Source organism: Mus musculus, chromosome 5 (genome assembly GCF_000001635.26).
Source record: "Mus musculus strain C57BL/6J chromosome 5, GRCm38.p6 C57BL/6J".
In the NCBI taxonomy this organism is placed as follows: domain Eukaryota; kingdom Metazoa; phylum Chordata; class Mammalia; order Rodentia; family Muridae; genus Mus; species Mus musculus.
Genome location: NC_000071.6, coordinates 104,510,694 through 104,530,941, shown reverse-complemented (window position 1 = coordinate 104,530,941; position 20,248 = coordinate 104,510,694). Strand labels below are relative to the sequence as shown.

At 38.1% G+C, this 20,248-nt stretch overlaps 1 protein-coding gene across 2 annotated transcripts in view; it reads right to left on the bottom strand.

Moving 5' to 3' along the window:
• The window catches only part of Thoc2l (THO complex subunit 2-like), a 45,858-nt gene that overhangs the window by 23,266 nt on the left and 2,344 nt on the right, over positions 1-20,248 (bottom strand). The window contains exons 2-5 of one of the 2 annotated variants that reach the window (NR_164628.1): positions 13,259-13,519; positions 6,794-6,825; positions 6,517-6,683; positions 4,970-5,124 (exon numbers count right to left, since the gene is read on the bottom strand). Coding sequence is in view for 1 of the 2 variants with exons in the window: in NM_001166581.2 (NP_001160053.1) it covers positions 8,559-13,328 (4,770 nt within the window). In the remaining variant the exon portion in view is untranslated. Of the gene's footprint in view, positions 1-4,969; positions 5,125-6,516; positions 6,684-6,793; positions 6,826-8,217; positions 13,520-20,248 lie in introns of both variants that reach the window. The other variant, NM_001166581.2, reaches the window with a different exon arrangement.

Sequence of the window (20,248 nt, the reverse complement as noted above, 5' to 3'; positions counted from 1 at the left end):
GGGATTGCAAACTTGTACAACCACTCTGGAAATCAGTTTGGCAGTTCCTCAGAAAATTGCACATAGTTCTACTAGAAGATCCAGCAATACTACTCCTGGGCATATACCCAGAAGATGCTCCAACTGGTAATAAGGACACATGCTCCACTATGTTCATAGCAGCCGTATTTATAAAAGCAAGAAGCTGGAATGACCCAGATGTCCCTCAACAGAGGAATGGATACAGCAAATGAGGTACATTTAATCAGTAGAGTACTACTCAGCTATTAAAAACAATGAATTCATGAAATTCTTAGACAAATGGATAGACATGGAGGATATCATCCTATGTGAGGTAACTGAATCACAAAAGAACACACATGATATGCACTCATTGATAAGTGGATATTAACCCAGAAGCTCAGAATACCCAAGATACAATTTGCAAAATACATGAAAGTCAAGTGTGGACACTTCAATCCTTCTTAGAATGGGGAACAAAATACCCATGGAAGCAGTTACAGAGACAATGTTCAGAGCAGAGACTGAAGGAATGACCATCCAGAAACTGCCCCACATGGTGATCCATCCCATAAACAACCACCAAACCCAGACACTATGGCAGATGCCAACAAGAACTTGCTGTCTACTGAGAGGCTCTGCCAGTGCCTCACTAATACAGAAGTGGATGCTCCTAGTCACCCATTGGATGCAGCACAGGGTACCCAATGAAGGAGCTAAAGAAAGTACCTAAAGAGCTGAGTGGTTTGCAGTCTCCTAGGAGGAACAACAATATGAACTAACCAGTAACCCCAGAGCTCCTTGGGAATAAACCACCAATCAAAGAAAACACATGGAGAGACTCATGGTTCTAGCTGCATATGTAGCTGAGGATGGTCTAGTCAGTCATCAATGGGAGGAGAGGCCCTTGGTTCTGTGAAGGCTCTATGCCCCAGTATAGGGGAATGCCTGGGCTAGGAAGCAGGAGTGGGTAGGTTGGGGAGCAGGGGGAGAGGTGAGAGGATAGAGGATTTTTGGAGGGGTAACTAGGAAAGGGGATAACATTTGAAATGTAAATAAAGAAAGTATCTAATAAAAAATTTCAAAAATATATGAAAAAAAAAAAGAAAAGAAAATTTCATAGGCTGTAAAGAAGAAATCAAAATCTGTAATGTAGCAGATCACCTTACACTACATGCCTGGCAATTCAACTGACAATCTTCATTACAATTACACAATAGCAATGCATAAACTGAACAGGAAAGCCAGACCATCTACTCTATCCTTCTACTACAAGTTTAAACAAACAAACAAATCAACAACAACAAGAACAACATTACTGCTATCACAAGTTACACCAACTTGGTGGAAAATCATTTTGTTCACCATCACTAGCTCCATGTAGGAGCATGAGCTATGAAGTTAAGACATTAAAACTTTCCAGGTTCTTCTACCACAGATTATTATTTCCTTCTTAGGATATGTATCTATCCCAAGATATATACACACATATAAATGTGTGTATGCCTTTAATCCCAGCACTTGGGAGACAGTGGAAGGTGGATCTCTGAGTTCAAGGCCAGCCTTGTTTACAGAGCAAGTTCTAGGACAGCCAGGGCTACACAGAGAAACCTTGACTTAAAAACCAACCAAAAAATAATGTGTGAGTGTATGTGTGCGCGCGAGTGTATACGTATTTATTATTTATTTAATTTATCCTTTGATTACTGCCTAATTTTTAAATATGAAAGTTTAATCAGCCAGGCAGTACTGGCGCACGCTTTTAATCCCAGCACTTGGGAGGCAGAGGCAGGCGGATTTCTGAGTTTGAGGCCAGCCTGATCTACAGACTTAGTTCCAGGACAGCCAAGGCTACACAGAGAAACCCTGTCTCGAAAACAAAAAACAAAAACAAATAAATAAATAAAGTTTAATCAACAGATAAGCCTTTCTAAGAGCTGGAAGGATGACATTCTACTATGACATGACACAAGCCTTGGACTCAAACACATGACTGGACTGAACCAGCATATGAGGTATTAGGATACCAATGTAGCATTTTGTACCAGCTTGGTCTTAGAAGATCCTCCTTCCCTCTCATCTCAACCTTCAACCTTCCTTATCCGCCTCCACCCCAGCTAAGTCTCTTTTCTAGTTTCATGCTTTGTGCCTCTTTGCCTACTTCCATTCCTCATTTTTTTGTTTTGTTTTGCTTTTGAAATTGACCAGGTCACTCAGTATTAAGTCATATCAGAAGTGCATTTGGCCTACAGGGTAGACATCCTCTCTCCCAGGGCTCTGTTACTCCCAGGTTGTCTGCCATATCATTTACACTTAGTGATCTTTTGTGTCTCACAGTAACTACAGGGCTATCTTGACAAATCCCACTTTCTACATGCCATAGTGAGGAAATGAAATGATGCACTTAATGGTACCATCTCACTGTCAAGATAAAATACCCAGCTGCAGAATTTCAGTTTTTAAAGCTATCAGCCAGGTATTCCGTACCATTGCCTCCACTGAGGCAAGTGGCCAAACCAGGTGTTGGCCTCCTAGAATCCAAGTAAGCTCTAACAGTGGTCTCCAAATCAGGGCTGTGGTAAATGAGATTTCCTCTCCACTGCCAAATCTTTTACTACTTAACTTTTGGAGTGTGTTTTCAATAGAGCAGTACTGAAAGCATTAACCTGTGACAGAGTCAGTGTAAACTCAGAAAAAAGTGACCTACACATCTTAAGACATCTCTCTATGACACACTGTGGCTCTGAGTCTGCAAACTCCATCCAGAAACTGAGAACACAGTGTCAAGTTACCAAGGAACTGCCTTGATGTTCATCTTAGTATCTTGAAAGTGATGGACATATTTAAGACAGTCTTTGACTTTTAATTGTCAGTTACCTATCATTCCTGATTGTCACAGGAATCATTAGGAAAACCTTGAATGTAATTTCAATGCAGTTTGACTCATCTTTTTAGTTCCAACTGGCTAGTTCAGCAGAGCAGAGCAGAGGTTAGTATGAAAAAGAATGACAAAGTATACAGACTATATTCTTACTAAGTGTTAATGTATGTGTAAGTAATCATGTGAGTGACGTGCAAGTATTGTAACATGATATCCAGTGTGAACTGTGACTCTTCAAGGCTTTGCTTCATCTTCTCTTCTCTTGTAGAAGCAGCATTATCTAAGGTCCTACATAGTCTACTCTGTTTACTGTCTACTCTACATCTCATTCTTCCTTGAATATGGGCAAGGGTATCTTTTCCACTGATATGCTCCAAGAGCCAAGAATAGGACCTGCACAATTACTTTATCTGAGAAATACAGGATAAATCAATGTCTACTAAGAATGGAAAACTGAGGGGAATAAGTCAGGGAGAAAGTCAAGAAACAACAGTGAATATACTCTGATAACCCTGTAATAGCTAAAGACAGATGCCAGGAACAAACAGACAGTGCTTTTCTGGAAAGGTTACAGAATCGGGGTGAACTTAGACTGGATTAAGGTCCTTTTAAATATTTCTATGTCTCTCTGTGTGTGTGTGTGTGTGTGTGTGTGTGTGTGTGTGTGTACAAGCAAAAACCAGAGGTCTAGGTTGGGTATTACTCTTCAGAGCTATCCATCTTACTATCTGAGACAGAGTCTCTCAGTAGGACCTGGAGCTGGCTAAATAGGCTAGGGTGGCTGGCCAGTAAGCCTCAAGGTTCTTCCTGTCTCTGCTTCCCCAGTGCTGAGATTGCTAGTATGTGCTACCATGCCTGCTGTTTATGTGGGTTCTGGGACTTAAACTTGGGTCATCATGCTTACCCAGGAAGCACATTACAGGCTGAACTGTCTCTCCAAGCTCCCCTTGATTTAAGATTTTTTATATTTTGTTTTGTATGTTTGATTGTGACAGTGTCTCATATAGAATGGGCTAGCCTTCAATGTGCTGTGTAGCTGAGGGCTGAGGATTCCTGAGCTTCTGATTCTCCCACCTTCACTTTCCAAATGATAGTATTGCAAGCATAGACCACTATGCTCCTTTAAGTGGTGCTAGGATCAAGCCCAATGCTGTGTGCATACTAGGCAAGCATTCTATCAACTGAGCAACATCTCCAGTATTGCTCAGCCCTGGGATTTAAAGTCCTCTCTGAATCATAATACTTTTCTAGAATCCTAAATCCTTTTGCCAAATATTTGGAATCCTATCAGTTTTGCTGGTTCAACTCTCACGTTGCTTTCAGCCAGATCCTAAGTACCCTTTATCTATGTAGTGGCAGGAAGAGCATTTTTCCCTAACCCATATTCGCAATAAAACATGTCTAGATAACTAGCTGGAAATAGAAAGGGCCCTAAGCCTGAAGTCCACAAGAACAGGTTGATGTTGGTTCTGTACAATTAAAAGTTACAAAAAATTGATTGGATTTCTTGGTCCAGCCACATGATTTTTCCAAAGCCAGGAAGATGGGCAGCTGTTTCATTATCCCTGGTTCCTGAGAAATCCAGGTAAGCGCTTGACCCACTGCAATTATTCTCCAGTAGTGACTCATTCTCTTTTCCATTCTCTACATGATCTCACTTGTGCAGACTCAACTAATTTAAGAGCAAAAGTGGAAACAAATGGCAACAGGTGAAATCGTCAGAACACTTGTGTCAGTTATAGACACTTTTTCCTGGTAAAATATTTAACATAAATTTTATCACATGGGGTAAATATATATAACATGGTGTTTCATTCATTACTGAATTCTCATAGAGTTATTGACCTTCAGAAATGAAGGTCCTAAGATTTAGTGATGCTTATTTAGTCCCTAAAAGTATGAGGAATCAATATCAGAGATGTCTGCCCACAGAACCTGTACCATGAGATCCAAGTTTCCATGGTTGTCTTCCCTGGTGTGTGAGTCAAGGACCAAAGCACACAATGCCCTCAGTGAGAAGTAAGAGAGAACAGAGAAAGGCATCTCACTTTTCAGTTTTCCTGTTTCCATAGGAAATATGGTACTTACCTTAGAGGCAGTCTGTGAGGGAGAGGAGAGACCATCAGCTTTGACCAGGGCCTGGCACACAGGAGTTGTACAAATCTCTCTTATCAACGATGTGGGAGGAGGCAGCTAATCAGCAAAGCAGCACAGATCGAGGGTGTGTTTATGCTTTTTAGGCACTAAAAAAATGGATTGCTTTCAGTACTGCTCTACTGAAAACTATCCAACTGTCATAACACAGGAAAACAGCTTTTAAGACTTAGTACTTTTTCTGTAAAACTGAATTTTACTAAATTCCTGTCAACAAAGCTAAATGAAGTATCTACTGAGTAGCTGAGTAGGTGACAAATAATCTAGTTGTCCAAAAAAAAAAAAAAAAGGTATACCCTGGTGTAATTTAGAAATATAAATTTTTAGATGACACTGTTTCCATGAAATAATCTATATAACCTCACAAAATCAACACACATCATTAAAAAGAAGACTTTGCCTTCAAGGATACACTACACCTCAGGGCAGAGATAACAAGAGATACCAGGAGGGCCACTCTGAAACACCCAAGGTTTCATCATGATGGGAAGCATGGCATTGTGCAGGCAGATTTGGTGCTGGAGGATCCAAAGGCAGCCAGACAATCTCCTCTGAACTGGGAAAAGCCTAAACATAGGAGATATCAAAGCCCACCCCCACCGTAAAACACTTCCTCCAACAAGGCTACACTTCCTAATAATGCTACTCCTCATGGGCCAAGCATTCAAACACATGAATCTATGGGGCCCATTCCTATTCAAACCTCCACACAGAGGTAAATATTTGCTTTGAGTTTTGTTTGTTATTAAAACAATAATTGAACTGGGAAGATTTGGGGCACACTGGGAGATATCTTAATGCATTTTGCATTATAAGATGGACATGAGAATGTTAAGGATCAGAGGTGGAATGTTATAGGTGGGATATCAGTGATCTCCCCAAAGGACTAATGTACTAAGACTTGGTCACACATTTTATGTAGCATTCAGAGGAAGAGCTGTGGGGATGTGACTACATCCTGTGGTCTCTTTACCTTTCTCAATAGATTAATCTATTAGATGAAAAACCATAATTCTAAGGACCTTAAGTAACTAAACTAGTTATATGGCAAGACATACTTCAAGTCCAAGTTATTCAGAACAGATAAAAGCTAGTAAATACAAATAAAGATATCAATCCTCTCAAGAAGATTTTTTTTTTGTAAATAAATGTATATGCATTGAATCTGGTAAACTATGTAGATTCTTTAATGACTAGGGAAAGGATTTAGTTGAATTTACAACAGCAGATTTTGAAAGATCTGCCAGGCACTGTTTTGGGAGCTGGGGGTACATGATATCATCCTACTAAATGATACAACACAGAATAATTTGTCTTTCTATGTCTTATATATACTAAGAGAGTCTCATGTAATATTTGCTGAATCATTAAATAGAGTATATAAATAAGAAGCAAGAATAAAGGAGGATGACTGCCACAAACATACAAAATCCTTTCTCTCCTTCCTTAGCTATGTGACAGAAAAACATACTCTTACTTACCTTGCAACATTGCTATGGAGATTAAGTAAGTAATGTATGAAAGACCCAATTTGTTGTCAAGCACCTGCAGGATTTTCTATAGCTGGTACTGAACCACTCCTTTAAGGTAGAACAGTCACTTCAACTCACCATAGCCTACTTCTATATTGGGAAATGCACAGCAGACCCTAAAGAAACACACAAATGATACATAAATTATTTAACTTGTACATTGAATTTATGACATCAAAAAACAATTTTCAGGGGAAAATGAGTTTTCAAAGTCACTTTCAAATACCTTCCAGAAGTCCTCCGTTGAAGAAAAGTCCCCTATAAAGATATAATTTTACGTGATATTAAAATGTAATATTTGCTGTTACAAAAATTATTTTAAGTCATGTTGACTCATTTATACTCATTTCCTTTCCTTTATATGTTTCTCTCAAATAATGATGAGATAAATTCAAAATATGATCATAAACACATGACACACAATCTCTATTTGTCTAATGTTCTCAAATTTCAAATGAATAACTTATTGATGAACATAGTACATTCATGTATTTCTTAAAATCAAGCTAAAATGGCCTTTAGAAAAACATCACACTTAAACAAAAACATGATTAATTTATGTTCCTTTCTATACAGCATTTTGCTCATATTATGTATAATCTTGGTGTTACCCACTTTAACTGTGGATACACTAGTGTTTAACTTTCAATTTTAATACTTAAAAGTTACTATTCTGTCTATTAATGAATGGATAAACAAAATATACAGCCATAAAAAGGAATGAATTATCAGTACACATTAAACATGGAAGTATGAAAGAACCCACACACAAAAGCTACAATACTCCACAATCCTGTTTATGTTATGTCCAAAATCAGCAAATACACTGAGAAAATATCAGTTGTTTCCAGGGGATAAGGGAAGAGTAGATTTAAAAGTGCTTCTTCTGCAGATGAGAGAAATCTGAGACTAAAATAGTGGTGACTTCCCAATGTGACTAATATGCTACAGACCACTCAACTGTGTACTTTAAAAGGGTTAAGTCATCTCAACTATTAAATTAAAAAATGTAATGTTCTAATAAAGATCAGTATCCATGAGACTGTGATTAGGAAAGTAAATGTTTTGTAAGACGAAGATGTCACCTTATGAGAATTTCTGAGCAAGGGAAATTAAACGTTTTAATTAACATTTATTAACTTAGGGTATGTGAAGGTCAGAGAGAAATCTGTGGGTGTCAGCATTCTCTGACTCCATCATGGAGGCACCAGGATTCCAATTCAGGTGTCTGGGCTTGGTGGCAAGTACCTTAACACACCGAGACATCTGACAGACCTTGGAAACTGAGATAGCATATGAAAAGGAAAACATTGCTGTTGTGGTTTATACATTTACGACCTTTTACACAAACTGAAATTAAACTTTTTGCAAGGAGAAGATAAAAGTGTCAGGTTAATCATACTAGTATAATGTTGTCAATTATATTTTACATACAAACACAGGTTTTTGTTTTTTTTTGTTTTTTTTGAGACAGGGTTTCTCTGTGTAGCCCTAGCTGTCATGGAACTCACTCTGTAGCCAGGTTGGTCTCAAACTCAGAAATCCACCTGCCTCTGCCTCCCAAGTGCTGGGGTTAAAGGCGTGCGCCACCACTGCCCGGCTCAAATGCAGCCTTTTCTACATCAAGGTGCTCAGCCTAGATTAACTCACCTTTCTAAGAAGGGTGATCTGAGACTCAGCTGGTGGAAATTTCATAGATGCTGTTTCTAGGTGGTATTATTTCAAGAAAAAATTGTACGCACAGAGATCTTGCTGCAAGGAACTGCCCAGAGGTGAAAATAATGTTCTGAAAGCCAGTGACTTTGCAATGTCTCGAGAGGATAGCGATGTATATTCATCTTCTGACTTAAAGGATTTTCATAAGATGGACAGCAGCAGAGGCTCTCAATTAAGAGAGATACTGTTTAGAGAGTGACACCAAGAGCTCTGGCATCCTCAGCAGGGGAGACCTTCAGCTCAGAGGCCTGCCCACACTTTTGGCTGAGTCTTCATTATCTGTGCTTGTCTGAGGTTTTATGATGTTTCTTCTCTTCCTTATCTCCAGAACCATCCCATTTCTCTTTCTTCTCTATCTTTTCCTTATCATGTCCGGACTCCTTTTTCCCACTGGATATTTTATCTATCTTTTCAGGTTTAAATGAATCACCTTTTTCTTTGCCTGAGGATTTTGACTTCATTTTTTCCTTGTCTTTCTCATTTGGATAAAGAGACTCACAGGGACTTTCACTTTTGTGTTTTGAAACCCCCAATATTCCATTTTCATCTTTCCGCCTCTTGATTAAGTCCAAGGGTGCCTCTCGGTCATTGTTTGAATAATCTCTTTTCCGCTCTTTCCTGTCCTTTTCCTCTTTTTTCTCTCTTTCTCTGGATCTTTCCCTTGACTTGTCCAAATCTTTCTTGTCTGCTTCTCTCTCTTTACTCTTGCACAGTAGTGGTGGAATATGGTTGATATAGAGCTTTGCTGAAGATTCCTTAAGTTTGACAAGACTGTCCTTTATTGTGGAAGAGTGTGATGGAGAAGGATGGGAATCAACTTTGCGACGTTTTTCTCTTTCAGGTTCTGTGATATCTGTTCGGGAAATAGGTGATTTCAAGGAGCCAGAAACTGGTGCTTTTTCCCCTCCTTTAACATTCTCTTTTGACTTCATTTCCTTTGCTAAATCTCTTTCTTTTGAGGGCTCTTTCTCTTTTTCCCTTTCTTGAGTGGATTTTGATTCTACATTGGCAACAATGATCCTGAATTTCTCATCTTTAGCTTTTTCTTCCTTCTTTAATTTTTCCTTGTCTTTATCAGATTTAGGCATTCTTTCTTTGGCTTCTCTTATTTTTTCATCTTTATTTGGTTGTTCTTCCTTGGGTTTTTCTTTACTGTCTTTACCAAGTACCCTGGCCTCTGGAGTAACAGCTGGGGTCTTTTCTTTTTTTTCTTTCTCTTTCTCTTTGCCCTTTTCTTTGTCATTTTCCTTAACAGCTTTGCTGTTAGAGCCACTGTTTCCATTGCTTAAATTCCCTTTTGGTGTGACACTGGAAGCTTTATTAGCAGCTTTCACAGCACACTGAGCTCTTTCTCGTGATTTGTCGGCCTCCTCAGCACTGCTCTCATCTAATTTACACATACTTCCTATAGATGAAGGCAGCCCACTACAAGGCCCACTTGGTTGTAGATTGGTAGCAGTATTTCTTGGAGGAGGGTCTTTGTGATGAAATTCATTTTCAGGTATCATGTATGACTTTCTACTTTTCAGCTGCCCAGAGTAGACCATTGCTAATGCATATAGATCTGGTTTCTTTTCTTTTTCTTCTTGGCAGATTTTATGCACTCTTCTTTCCAAAGCCTGACCCAGATTTAAAACCTTGGGGTACCATGGTAGTATTTTTGTTAGTACAATCAAGATATTCCTGATATGTGTATATTCACCTGTTTCGAGGCAATGTACCGATGCCTTGGTTAGTTTGTAATGCCATTTATGTACAACATGTCGAAAATTCTCATAATCTAGCTGATCAGCTTTATTTCCACCATCAAATCCAGTTGCTCGTAATATAGTAAGGAATCCTGGATAGTTTCCACATTCCTTCTCATAGGTAGATCTGTCGCTGTGCCACCTAGTCACAGTCTCTAACATGCAGCAAAGAAATCTCCCATATCGACTAGCTTCATTTTCAGTAAAGCTAGCAACCATGTAAATTATGTCTGAAAAAACTCGGTCATAGCAAAGAAGTGTGGAAAAATTTGGAGTCTTCTGTTGATGGACTAACTCAACAAAATGAGCACAGTAAACAGAATCAATTGCTGAAAAAATACATCGAGGAAATATACACAACTGGAGAAATTTTGTGATGGTCTCATTTTTAGTAGATTTTGCTAAGAGCCAGTTGTCCTTTTCTAATTTCAGCCTGTGTAGAACTCGCTGTACATGCTCCGTCTGTTTCTTCTCCTCTTCAAGAAGCTTGTCCTGCAAGGCAGTGCAGCGCTCTTTCTCCTTTTTCTTTTTATTTAGAGGCATTTCTTGACTGTCATCAACTGCTTTCATTTGGATCTTCAGTTTATTGACTTCCCGTTCATAGCTGGTATGTGGCACTGCAAGGTCATACATGGTCAGAGACCAGAATGTGGTATAGAACTGAGGGCTGATATCGTCCCAGACTTTGGAGATATGTAACGAGACCACTGCTTCATGGACAGGAGCCATCACCATCTCACATGACATAATGTACTTATGAACTTTATGTTGCTGCTTACTACCCTTTTCTGATTTCTTAAGTTCATCATACTTTGATGAAATATGGTGTGCATACATTGGCCGAGACAGAAAAAATGCTGCATCATGGGGTGTATGAAATTCATTACAAAGCACATCAATTGAAGGAACTCTCTTTATGTAATCATCTGTGCTTAGATTTGATGCTAAAAACCCACCAAACTGTACCAAGGTATCATGACACTGGTCATATAGCTTTCCCACAAGTTTCAAATGTTTCTCTCCGCCTTCCTGAAATATCACCCCATTCCTTTGCTGTGCCATGAGCAAACAAAGAGGAAGGGCAAGATCATGGTCCAGTAGTGCATCCTTTAATCTCTGAGAGGATTTTTTAGTGTTTCTAATCTGGCCAAAATATCCACCTTCAGCTTTCAGTTGTTCCCCACCTGTCATAGCCTCAAGCTGCTCCATTGTCATTTCCTCTGTAACTTCTATTCCTGCCATTTTTTGTACTACTTCTTTCAATATAAGTAGATCAAAACTTTTGCCTGCCTTTAACTGATTGGCTACATACTGAAGAAGACCAGCAAGATCAATTGGGTATTTACGAAAAACTGCACCACAGAAACTAGCCAGACTCTGAAGCCAGTTGGAGATGGTTGTGTCATCATGTTTCATCCTTTCTTTTTCTGGATTAGCTAGTGCTTCAATGATACAATAGGCTAAAACATCGTAATTCAACGCAGTGAGGTATTTCAATGAGTCTACCACAGGGGTTATTAAGTTATCATACTTCTGTATTTGTGACAAGATATAATCAAACAAAATGGTTGGATTACTGTGGCTCAATTTCCCAATCTGTCTTCCTGAAGGCTTCACATTTTCCTTTGTTAGGCGCTTCATGATGTATTTGGCTCGATCTATTGTATAAGCTTTAACTTTCACTAAAAGTGGATGGCTGTTGTAAGTCTCATTCTTCCACTGTCCATATAAGCGATATCTATGTTGATAAGGAAATGTTTTAAACATTCCCCATAGTTCCTCAGACATGCACGCATTGCAATCCATTAAAGAAAGAGAAGGAAGCAGTACCTGGTCAGTAACGCTAAGCAAACAACTAAGAATAGCTTCCATTTTCTCTTTATTTTCTTGTTTCCCATCAGACTGAAATTCCTTCATAAATGACTTGCCTATGCGCACAACCTTTGCAAATAAGATGGGATCATGAGAAAGGTGAGGACCAAGGTAATAGAACATACTGAATACATCTCTCCTTAAGTCTTCAAAGCTCTCTGCTTGCTTTGGTGCCTTCTTGTTTTGTAAAGCATTGACAGGTGAGCCTTTGGCACCTTTAGGGACACCAACTCTTCGGTAAATAGGCTCAATAGTTATGTGTATAAGATTGCAAATAGCAAGGGCTATTACTTTATGTGATGTTGCATAGTATGGAGGCATATGGTCCATAATACTTTGTGCATGTTTCCAATCACCAATAATTAACAAGGCTTCCAACAAACCAAGTTTTTGGTTGTCAGGTGCCTTCTCTACCTTATCATCTTTTTTCTTTTCTTTTTCTCGTTCATCACTTTTTTCGGAAGGCAATACAACCATTGTAAGTTTTTTAACAATTTGCTTAGCTTCCACAATTTCCCGTTTGTATTCACTCACAATGCAGCTATCAGCTGGAAGAAGGTGCACATAGAGATCATCCAAATCGATAAGGTTAAACTGCAGGAGCACTGCTGCAGCTCTATACAAGGAAGATGGGGTCTCACCATTTGGCTCCTGGTAAAACTTGAATTTGAACCCAAGAATATGACACAGTGTGTGTGGTTCACACATACTCATATAAGCTTCTAATAAAGATATAAAGAAATCATGGTGTTCTGGCCTGCATTCAAACACTTCTAAAATGATATCCAAAACTCTATTGGGATCTAGATTAAAGCACCCTATTAAAGATTTGAGAATTTCTAAGATTAAATCACTAGTGATATTTCCAGATAAATCTTGCCCTAATTCAACAATCAGCTTGGCATAACCTTCATTTTCTTCTCTTAGCAAATTGAATTTCTGCTGTTTATAGAAGAGTTTCGTTTTGATCTTAACTGATTTTTGATTGAACTGCTGCGATTGTTTGATAAGGCCCAATGACCCCAATGTTTCTGGATCCAAGCGTTCCTTTAGAACTGTGTCTGAGACTAAATATAAACATGCTAATATCAGTTGTGTAAAATGATCTCTTTTGCTTTTTTCTTCTAGACAATTCGTCTCAATATCTAATATGCAGAATATATCAGCAAGAATAAATGGAATATCTTCTCGAAATTCACTGATGTCATTAAGAACATTTGAGGCCTGTTCGGGCTTTAAAGTTCCTTTAATGACATGGTATGACAACTCATAGAGTGCTTGTTGGAAATCTCTCCAAGCAAAAGTGTCTCGGCTTTTACTTTCACTGAGAATCCGGCACAAACGCAAAAACTCGCCTCTCCCAGATTTTTCCCAGGTCTTGATCCACTCTGCAGGAACCACTACAGTTGTCGAGGTCATCGCCATCTTCTCTTCCCTAGTATCAGAGACTAGATGTGCAGTCCGCACTTATGCACTAACACTCTTGCTTCCAGGAGGTTCAAGGAAAGACCAGCTCAGAGCAAACACCAGGATGTTCCGAAGAAAGGGTTTTAGTATTGTTTTTCTGGTTCAGGATCTGGAAGCAGGGAGTTTCAGATGCTCAGTGCTGTAGGTCACTGCAATAAAGAGAGAACCAAATAAGATTCCAGAAGCCAGCGAGCTCATAAGTTCCCTAAGCCAAATACCTCGACCAGGGAGCTGCTTTTGGTAAGGGGCATGTATCAACCCAGATCTTCTCACATTCTTACCTTCTTTCCCCACCATATTTCTAGTTCTTACTATCTATTTGGCTTACAAACAAATCCTATAGTCTTCATATCATCTTATGTGAAACAGCTGACTCCGACAGGCTATTCAGTAGACCCTGTGGCCATCTTTAGAATTCCACATTAGCCTTGACATCTATCTCCTCATCCTGAACCTGTGATCTCCTTATTCTTCCTACAAACATTAAGGGATGTGTCTCAGTTCCCCAGGTGAATTCTCCATTCTTCTTGGTTCTGTTTTTTCCCCGAGAAAGAATGACTCCTCCCTAACTACCACCTGAGATCCTCTGATTTCTGTGGCCATGGCTACTGGAAAATCTTTTTTTCCCTGTAGCTTCACCATTGCATTCTTCTCTGGTCCCCTTCAAGCCTGAAGTGTTAACTTCCCCAAATGCCTCTCTGCCTATTAGTATACCACATCACTTTAGTTACTACACTGGTTCATTATCTGTTTCCTTTCTGGAAGAGGCTAACTGACAAATATCCACTTACCTCCTGCCATTCAAATCCTGTGTGGGAATCTCTAACCAAGTCACAAACACTCTCAGTTCATACTGAATGAACCAAGGAGGCAGGAAGATAACATGAAGATACAAGTTTGACATATGGCCATGTACCTACTGCTTATATGAACCTTAGTGAGTTTTAATTTCCTCTTCTAGAAAACAGAACAACTATCTACTTGATAGAATTTCCTGATATGAAGATAAAAATAATTAGAACTTATCCAGGAGTCACTATTTCCACTTGCAAGATAGAAACCATAAATGTTACTTAAAGTTAGTTCATTTGGCCCTCTAATAGTAGCCCCGGGTATCTTGCCCATCCATCTCTCATGGAGCAATAGACAGATACTATACCCTCTGCAGAAGCTTTGTGTGGTTCTAGAGCAGCAGTTCTCAAGTCATGTGGGTCATGACCTCACCTTTGGAGGTTGCATATCAGATAGCCTATATATCAGATATTTACATTACAATTCATAACAGCAGCAAAACTACAGTTATGAAGAAGCAATGAAATAATTTCATGGTTGGGGTCATCACAACATTAGAAATTGTGTTAAAGAATTGTAGGATTAGGAAGGTTGAGAAAAGATTTGAAAGAGTAAGTCCTGACAATGAATAAGATTACTTCAATTAATGTGAAACTATAATGGATGAACTATTACTAATCCTAATAGGGTTTCCTGTGAGTTTATTGCTAAAAACTATTTTTAAAATACTTTTTACTTCTAAATATAGTAGACATGTGCGAATACACAAATATATGCATTTTAAGCAGTCATCTTAAAATGTTTCCTTTTCCTTTCATGTTTTAGACTGCTTCTGTTGGTGAAATTCTCAGGATCTGTTGGACCTTTCATGGCTTTCTGAGGGAAGAGATAGCTCTGCATGGCTGCAGCATCCTCTGCTGTACAATCAGAGATGACTATAGCTTTGTTACTTAAAAGACCTAAATTCACTCTATGTGAGCCCAGACCCTGCCCCGAGCCACATATGAAGAATAGTTGCACACAAGTCAGGAAGAGTTATTCCATAAGTCCATACAACATTGGACACATGCTAGATCAGATGTCAATTTGCATACCAGCTGAACTTAATTTTGAATATTTATTTGCCTCTGGCTCAATATGTTCATGTCTTGGAATCCTGAACAGCTGTTAACACTCCTGAGGTTAACCTGAGTTTTAAAGAAAGTAAGAAGGTCATCAAGAGCTTCCTTGCAGCCCAAACAAAGAAATGTAAAAGTATTTGCATACTGTCAATTGCAACAGAAGGTACCAGTTCACTTCTTTCTGGATGAAAAAAATCCCATGTACTCGAAATTAAATGCACTGTGAAGGACAAAGTAAGAGTGTGGAATAATTTAAATGAAAACCAAAAAGAATACTACTAAATGTCAGGTAACAGACACATGTATCACAGATGACATTATTCTTTATTTAATTCTTGTTTTAACACTTGAATTTCCACTTCTCCACAGCAAAATCCAAAACAATGTACACTAAAACACAGGTCATTAAAACAAGCAGCACTTAAACTAATTGAAGCAGCTTTCAAACACAAACACAATCACTTCAAAATAGCTAGCATAGCACAGACTTTGAAAAATATATGTATGAATACTTAATACATTAAGTTATAAAATTATATTTTGTAAATGTCAATCACATGAATTGAAAAATCAAAGAAGTACTGTAAGAAAAGGAAAATGGAAAACAATAACAACAGATTAGTGATTACAAGTCATGGAATGTGAACAGATTAAATATTTATTAGTAGACCAAGTTCCAATAACCAGTTAAAAATGAAAAAGGCATCTTTAAAACTTTTATGATCATTTAAAATGGACATCTTATATACTTCTGATAATTATATATCCATGAAGCACCTGAAGTGAGCTCCACTCTAATGAGTGGATTATATGGAAAGTTGCTTGAGGGAGCATATGGGAATGATATGGATAGACTTAAAGGCATTCTACACTGAATAAAGTTGTATCCTGGAGGCCACAACAAAAATGGAAACAGTCACTCCATAGATCAGTGATTAACAAAGGAAAAAACAAGCTGGCTCTTCATGGATATTTTTTTCTAAATTCGGTTTCTTGTGAGTATTTGCAAGCACACATTTATGAATGCAAGGCTTTGAACTTTGGGCATGCATTGCTAAACGGCACCTATAGCTCATTCAGTGTTTATCTATGAGCTGTCATCTATAGTCCTTGTGCTTTGCTATTTTCAAGGAGTCTCTATGGATTGCCCTGGCTGGTGCAAAACTTGCTACCTCTAGTAGTAAGCAGCCCAGCTTTTCAAATATTTGTTATTTCACAGGCATTTACCATCATACCACGATTCTTCTCCAAGAACATCCTCTAGTTATTTCATCAAACACTAGTAGACTAACCAGAAAGACTTTATGGTTGCAACTAAAACTCTAAATCGTCAGCTCTACAAAGGTGAGATTATAGAGGTAGGCCTGAGTTAATCACATAAACTCCTTTAAAGGCAAAAACTAGAAAAGAAATCCCATTTTTCCAGAAGGACTCAACTTGTTTTGAAGGTGAGAGGGATCACTTAGGAAAAAATGCTGGAAGCCCGGAGAAGCTGGGGCATCTGGGCTAGTGGACAATCATCATAGGTCATAGGGACTTTAGTGCTAACATCAAATGGAACTTGATTTTACCTACAACTGGACTCTGATTGAAAGCAGCTTCAGGTTTAATTCTTTAACTGAGTCCCGACGGCTGACACTGATTTGGCCTCTGGTAACCTAAAACGCCTAGATTAGCTTTAAGTGTTAAAAAAAAAAAAAAAAAAGTTACAGAGTAGATGTTGTTTTAATTCTCCTTTCCACTTCCACAACATGACTCTCACGTTCAATGGGAGTATGTAATATTGTGGAATACCAGTGCTAAATTTGTGTCCTACCCAGTGACCGCAAACTTCTTGTCTCTACTACTTCAGTCTCCAAAGGACATTCTACCTGCTAATTTCTGGCCTTACTAGGATGATGAAATGCTTTCTACATAACTCTCTCGCTCTATTCTTCAATCTTTGCAGGACTATATCTTAGAGCTTATTCAACATACCTTTATAAATGAGAAAGCCACACTTACTGTGGTTTTCATTTATTGGGGTAAGTTTTTTGTGCACTGTGTAAAAGTTGTCTTTGTTTTATTCAAATGTTGATTTTTGTACCAGCAGAGAGCTGCTGAGCACTGTTCGGGTCTCTGGTATTGTTTTTATGATTTAATAAAGAGCTGATGACCAACAGCTGAGGCAGGAGAGGAAAGGCGGGACTTCTGGCAAAGAGAGGCTCTGTGGGAAGAATCAGATGAGAGAGCATGACACCAAGGTTCAGGGACTGAGAGAGAGGTAATGGGGAGGTAGGGCATGGACTAGAATAAACAGGTTAATTAAATAAGACTTAGGTCCAGTGGGTGGGAACCTGGAAGTTTATAGTAGACACAGACTGATAAGAAAAGACAAGGTTTACCTTACCAGAGATGCTGAGGAGTTTGCACGCTGACTAAGCAAGTGAAAAAGAAAGGAAGGGTTCTTAGGTAAACTGCTCATGGCTTTGGTGCCCCCAGCATGTGTAGCTTTGCTGGCAGTTCCCAAAGGCATCCTTTTTTGAAAGGATTTCTCCTGCAAGTTTTTAAATCATTCGACTTGTTGTTATGTTAGTTACTCTTTTTCTAGTAAATTATTTTTTGTTTCCATCATCTAATTTAGTGTTCTGCTTGACCATGAACACCTCTAAGACATTACTTAAACTACAATTTGTAGGGTAATCACATAAACAGCTTTTCTTTTTCTTCTGCTGACTCTTTTGTTATTTAAGGTCAGCTGGAGTTTTCTGTTTCAAGTAGACCTAACTGGAATGTAAAAGTCAAAATGTTTACTTGAGAACAAGGAGAAAGAGAGGGTGGGAGTGGGACATTAAAAACCACTGTGCTAAAAGAACTGCTTCATCTGAAAAAAATAAAGTAATAGAGGTAAAATATTTGAGTCAGCTTTAAATTGAAATACTAAAGTATCAATGGCTAAATACATATTCAAGTAATCTTGGCTCCTTAATTTCTATGAAAGGAAGATACATGTTCACATTAATGAGCTTTTATAAACTTGGTATAAGAATAAATTTTAAATAGCTCTTTTCACGGGTCCTTACTAAGAAGTGACAGTTAAAAATTCTAAATGACATTCAATTTAATGGCAAAGACTACAAAGAGAAAGTGGCTACATTTTAATCAGAAATCTAGAAAAAGATGTAAAGTGAGTTATTTTGGTGTTAAAATATAATTTTGTCCAAATTCACTAAATGTGTAAGCAATACTTCAAAATGTAAATTTAAAGAAAGAACTAAGGAAGAAAGAAAAATAAATGGTTATAAAGAAAATATACCGTTTGGTAAGGAAAATGATGAAAAATAAGAATGTAACACAGGATTACACAAAATGAATTCTTAAATGTTTGTTTAAATATATATACATATATATACACACATATATATGTGTGTATATATATTCTTTGTCTGCATGTACACCCACACATCAGAAGATCCCAATATTGATGACCATAAGTCAGTAAACCACGTGGTTGTTAAATATTACTCAGGACTTCTAAAAGAACAGAGCAGCCAGTGCTCTTAACAGCTGAGCCACCTCTTCAGCCTCCACAACAAAGCTTATAGAAGGAAATATATGTATAATTTAGTTGGCTATAATTAGATACATACTTAAGTTTTTCTAAAGAGAAAACATTTTGATGAAATAATGTATACAACCAGAATTTGATTATCTATACTTAAAACCAGTTTCTTAAAACAGATCTGATCTTAATAACATTTTTAAGAAGTGATAAGGAACAATGGGTTTTATGCTGTTTTCTGGGACATGGCTATTCTAACTGTTTCTATTGTAAGTGTTCTCATCTAGTTTCATTCCTTCTGTAAAACACTGACAATTAGATTAAAACAAAAACCAAACAAGCAAAGTTAACAACTATGTTTAAATGAACCTTTCAACTAAAAATTAACTGTTACAAATTACAAATTAACTGTTCTCGCACTGCGTTTCTGTAAGTTACTATTACTAAAAATAATTGTTTTGTGGTTCAAATTGAGTCTACAACTTAAATCTGTCTGGCACTTGGTTTGTTATCTATTTTTCCTTCATTCAATAGTACAATGCCTAGCAAAGTAATGGTGACCCAGCTTGAGATATCCATCCCCTACAGCAGTGGTTCTCAACTTCCCAATGCTGCGACATCATAAAATTATTTGCATAACACTGACTGTTAATCATTATTCCTCCTAAGTAGAAACAGATCAGGCCAGTAACAAAAACAGGTTCATTCTGGCAATGCGAGGCAATTAAAATTTAACTATGCTATGGTTCTTTAATAGTGTTCTCAGGAAAGCAAACTAACATCCAAAATGTTGGAACATGAAGGAAACACCAAAGCTGTCAGAGCAAAGGAAAATTGCTATGTTAACTCCATTCTCAAAGTAAACAGATCTGAAAAACTTTCAGTCATTGCCTGAGTTAAGCATCGCAGAAGACTCTGGCTAGGCGTGAACAAAGATCTCAGAAGCTGCCTGTATACCTATGCCTTCTGAGTTAACAGGAGGCTTAGGATGGACAAACTAGGCAGTGTTTATGCATGGGTCAGCACTGAGCTGAAAACCCCAAATTTCAGAGTACACGCTGAACGAACCTAACTGGTAAGAGTCTCAAACTCTATTACTAACCTTTCTTAAACACAGCCCTGTCCATCTACTTCAAGACCCAGCTATACCACTCCTGGGCATATACCCAAAAGATGCCCCACTATACCACAGGGACACTTGCTCAATTATGTTCATAGCAGCTTTATTTTTAATAGCCAGAAACTGGAAACAACCTAGATGGCCCTCAACTGAAGAATGGATAAAGAAAATGTGCTACATCTATCTAAACAATGGAATGCTATTCAGTTATTAAAAACAAAGACATCAAGAATTTTGTAGGCAAAAGAATGAACCCTGAAGACATCATTCTGAGAAAGGTAACCCAGACCCAAAAGGACGCACA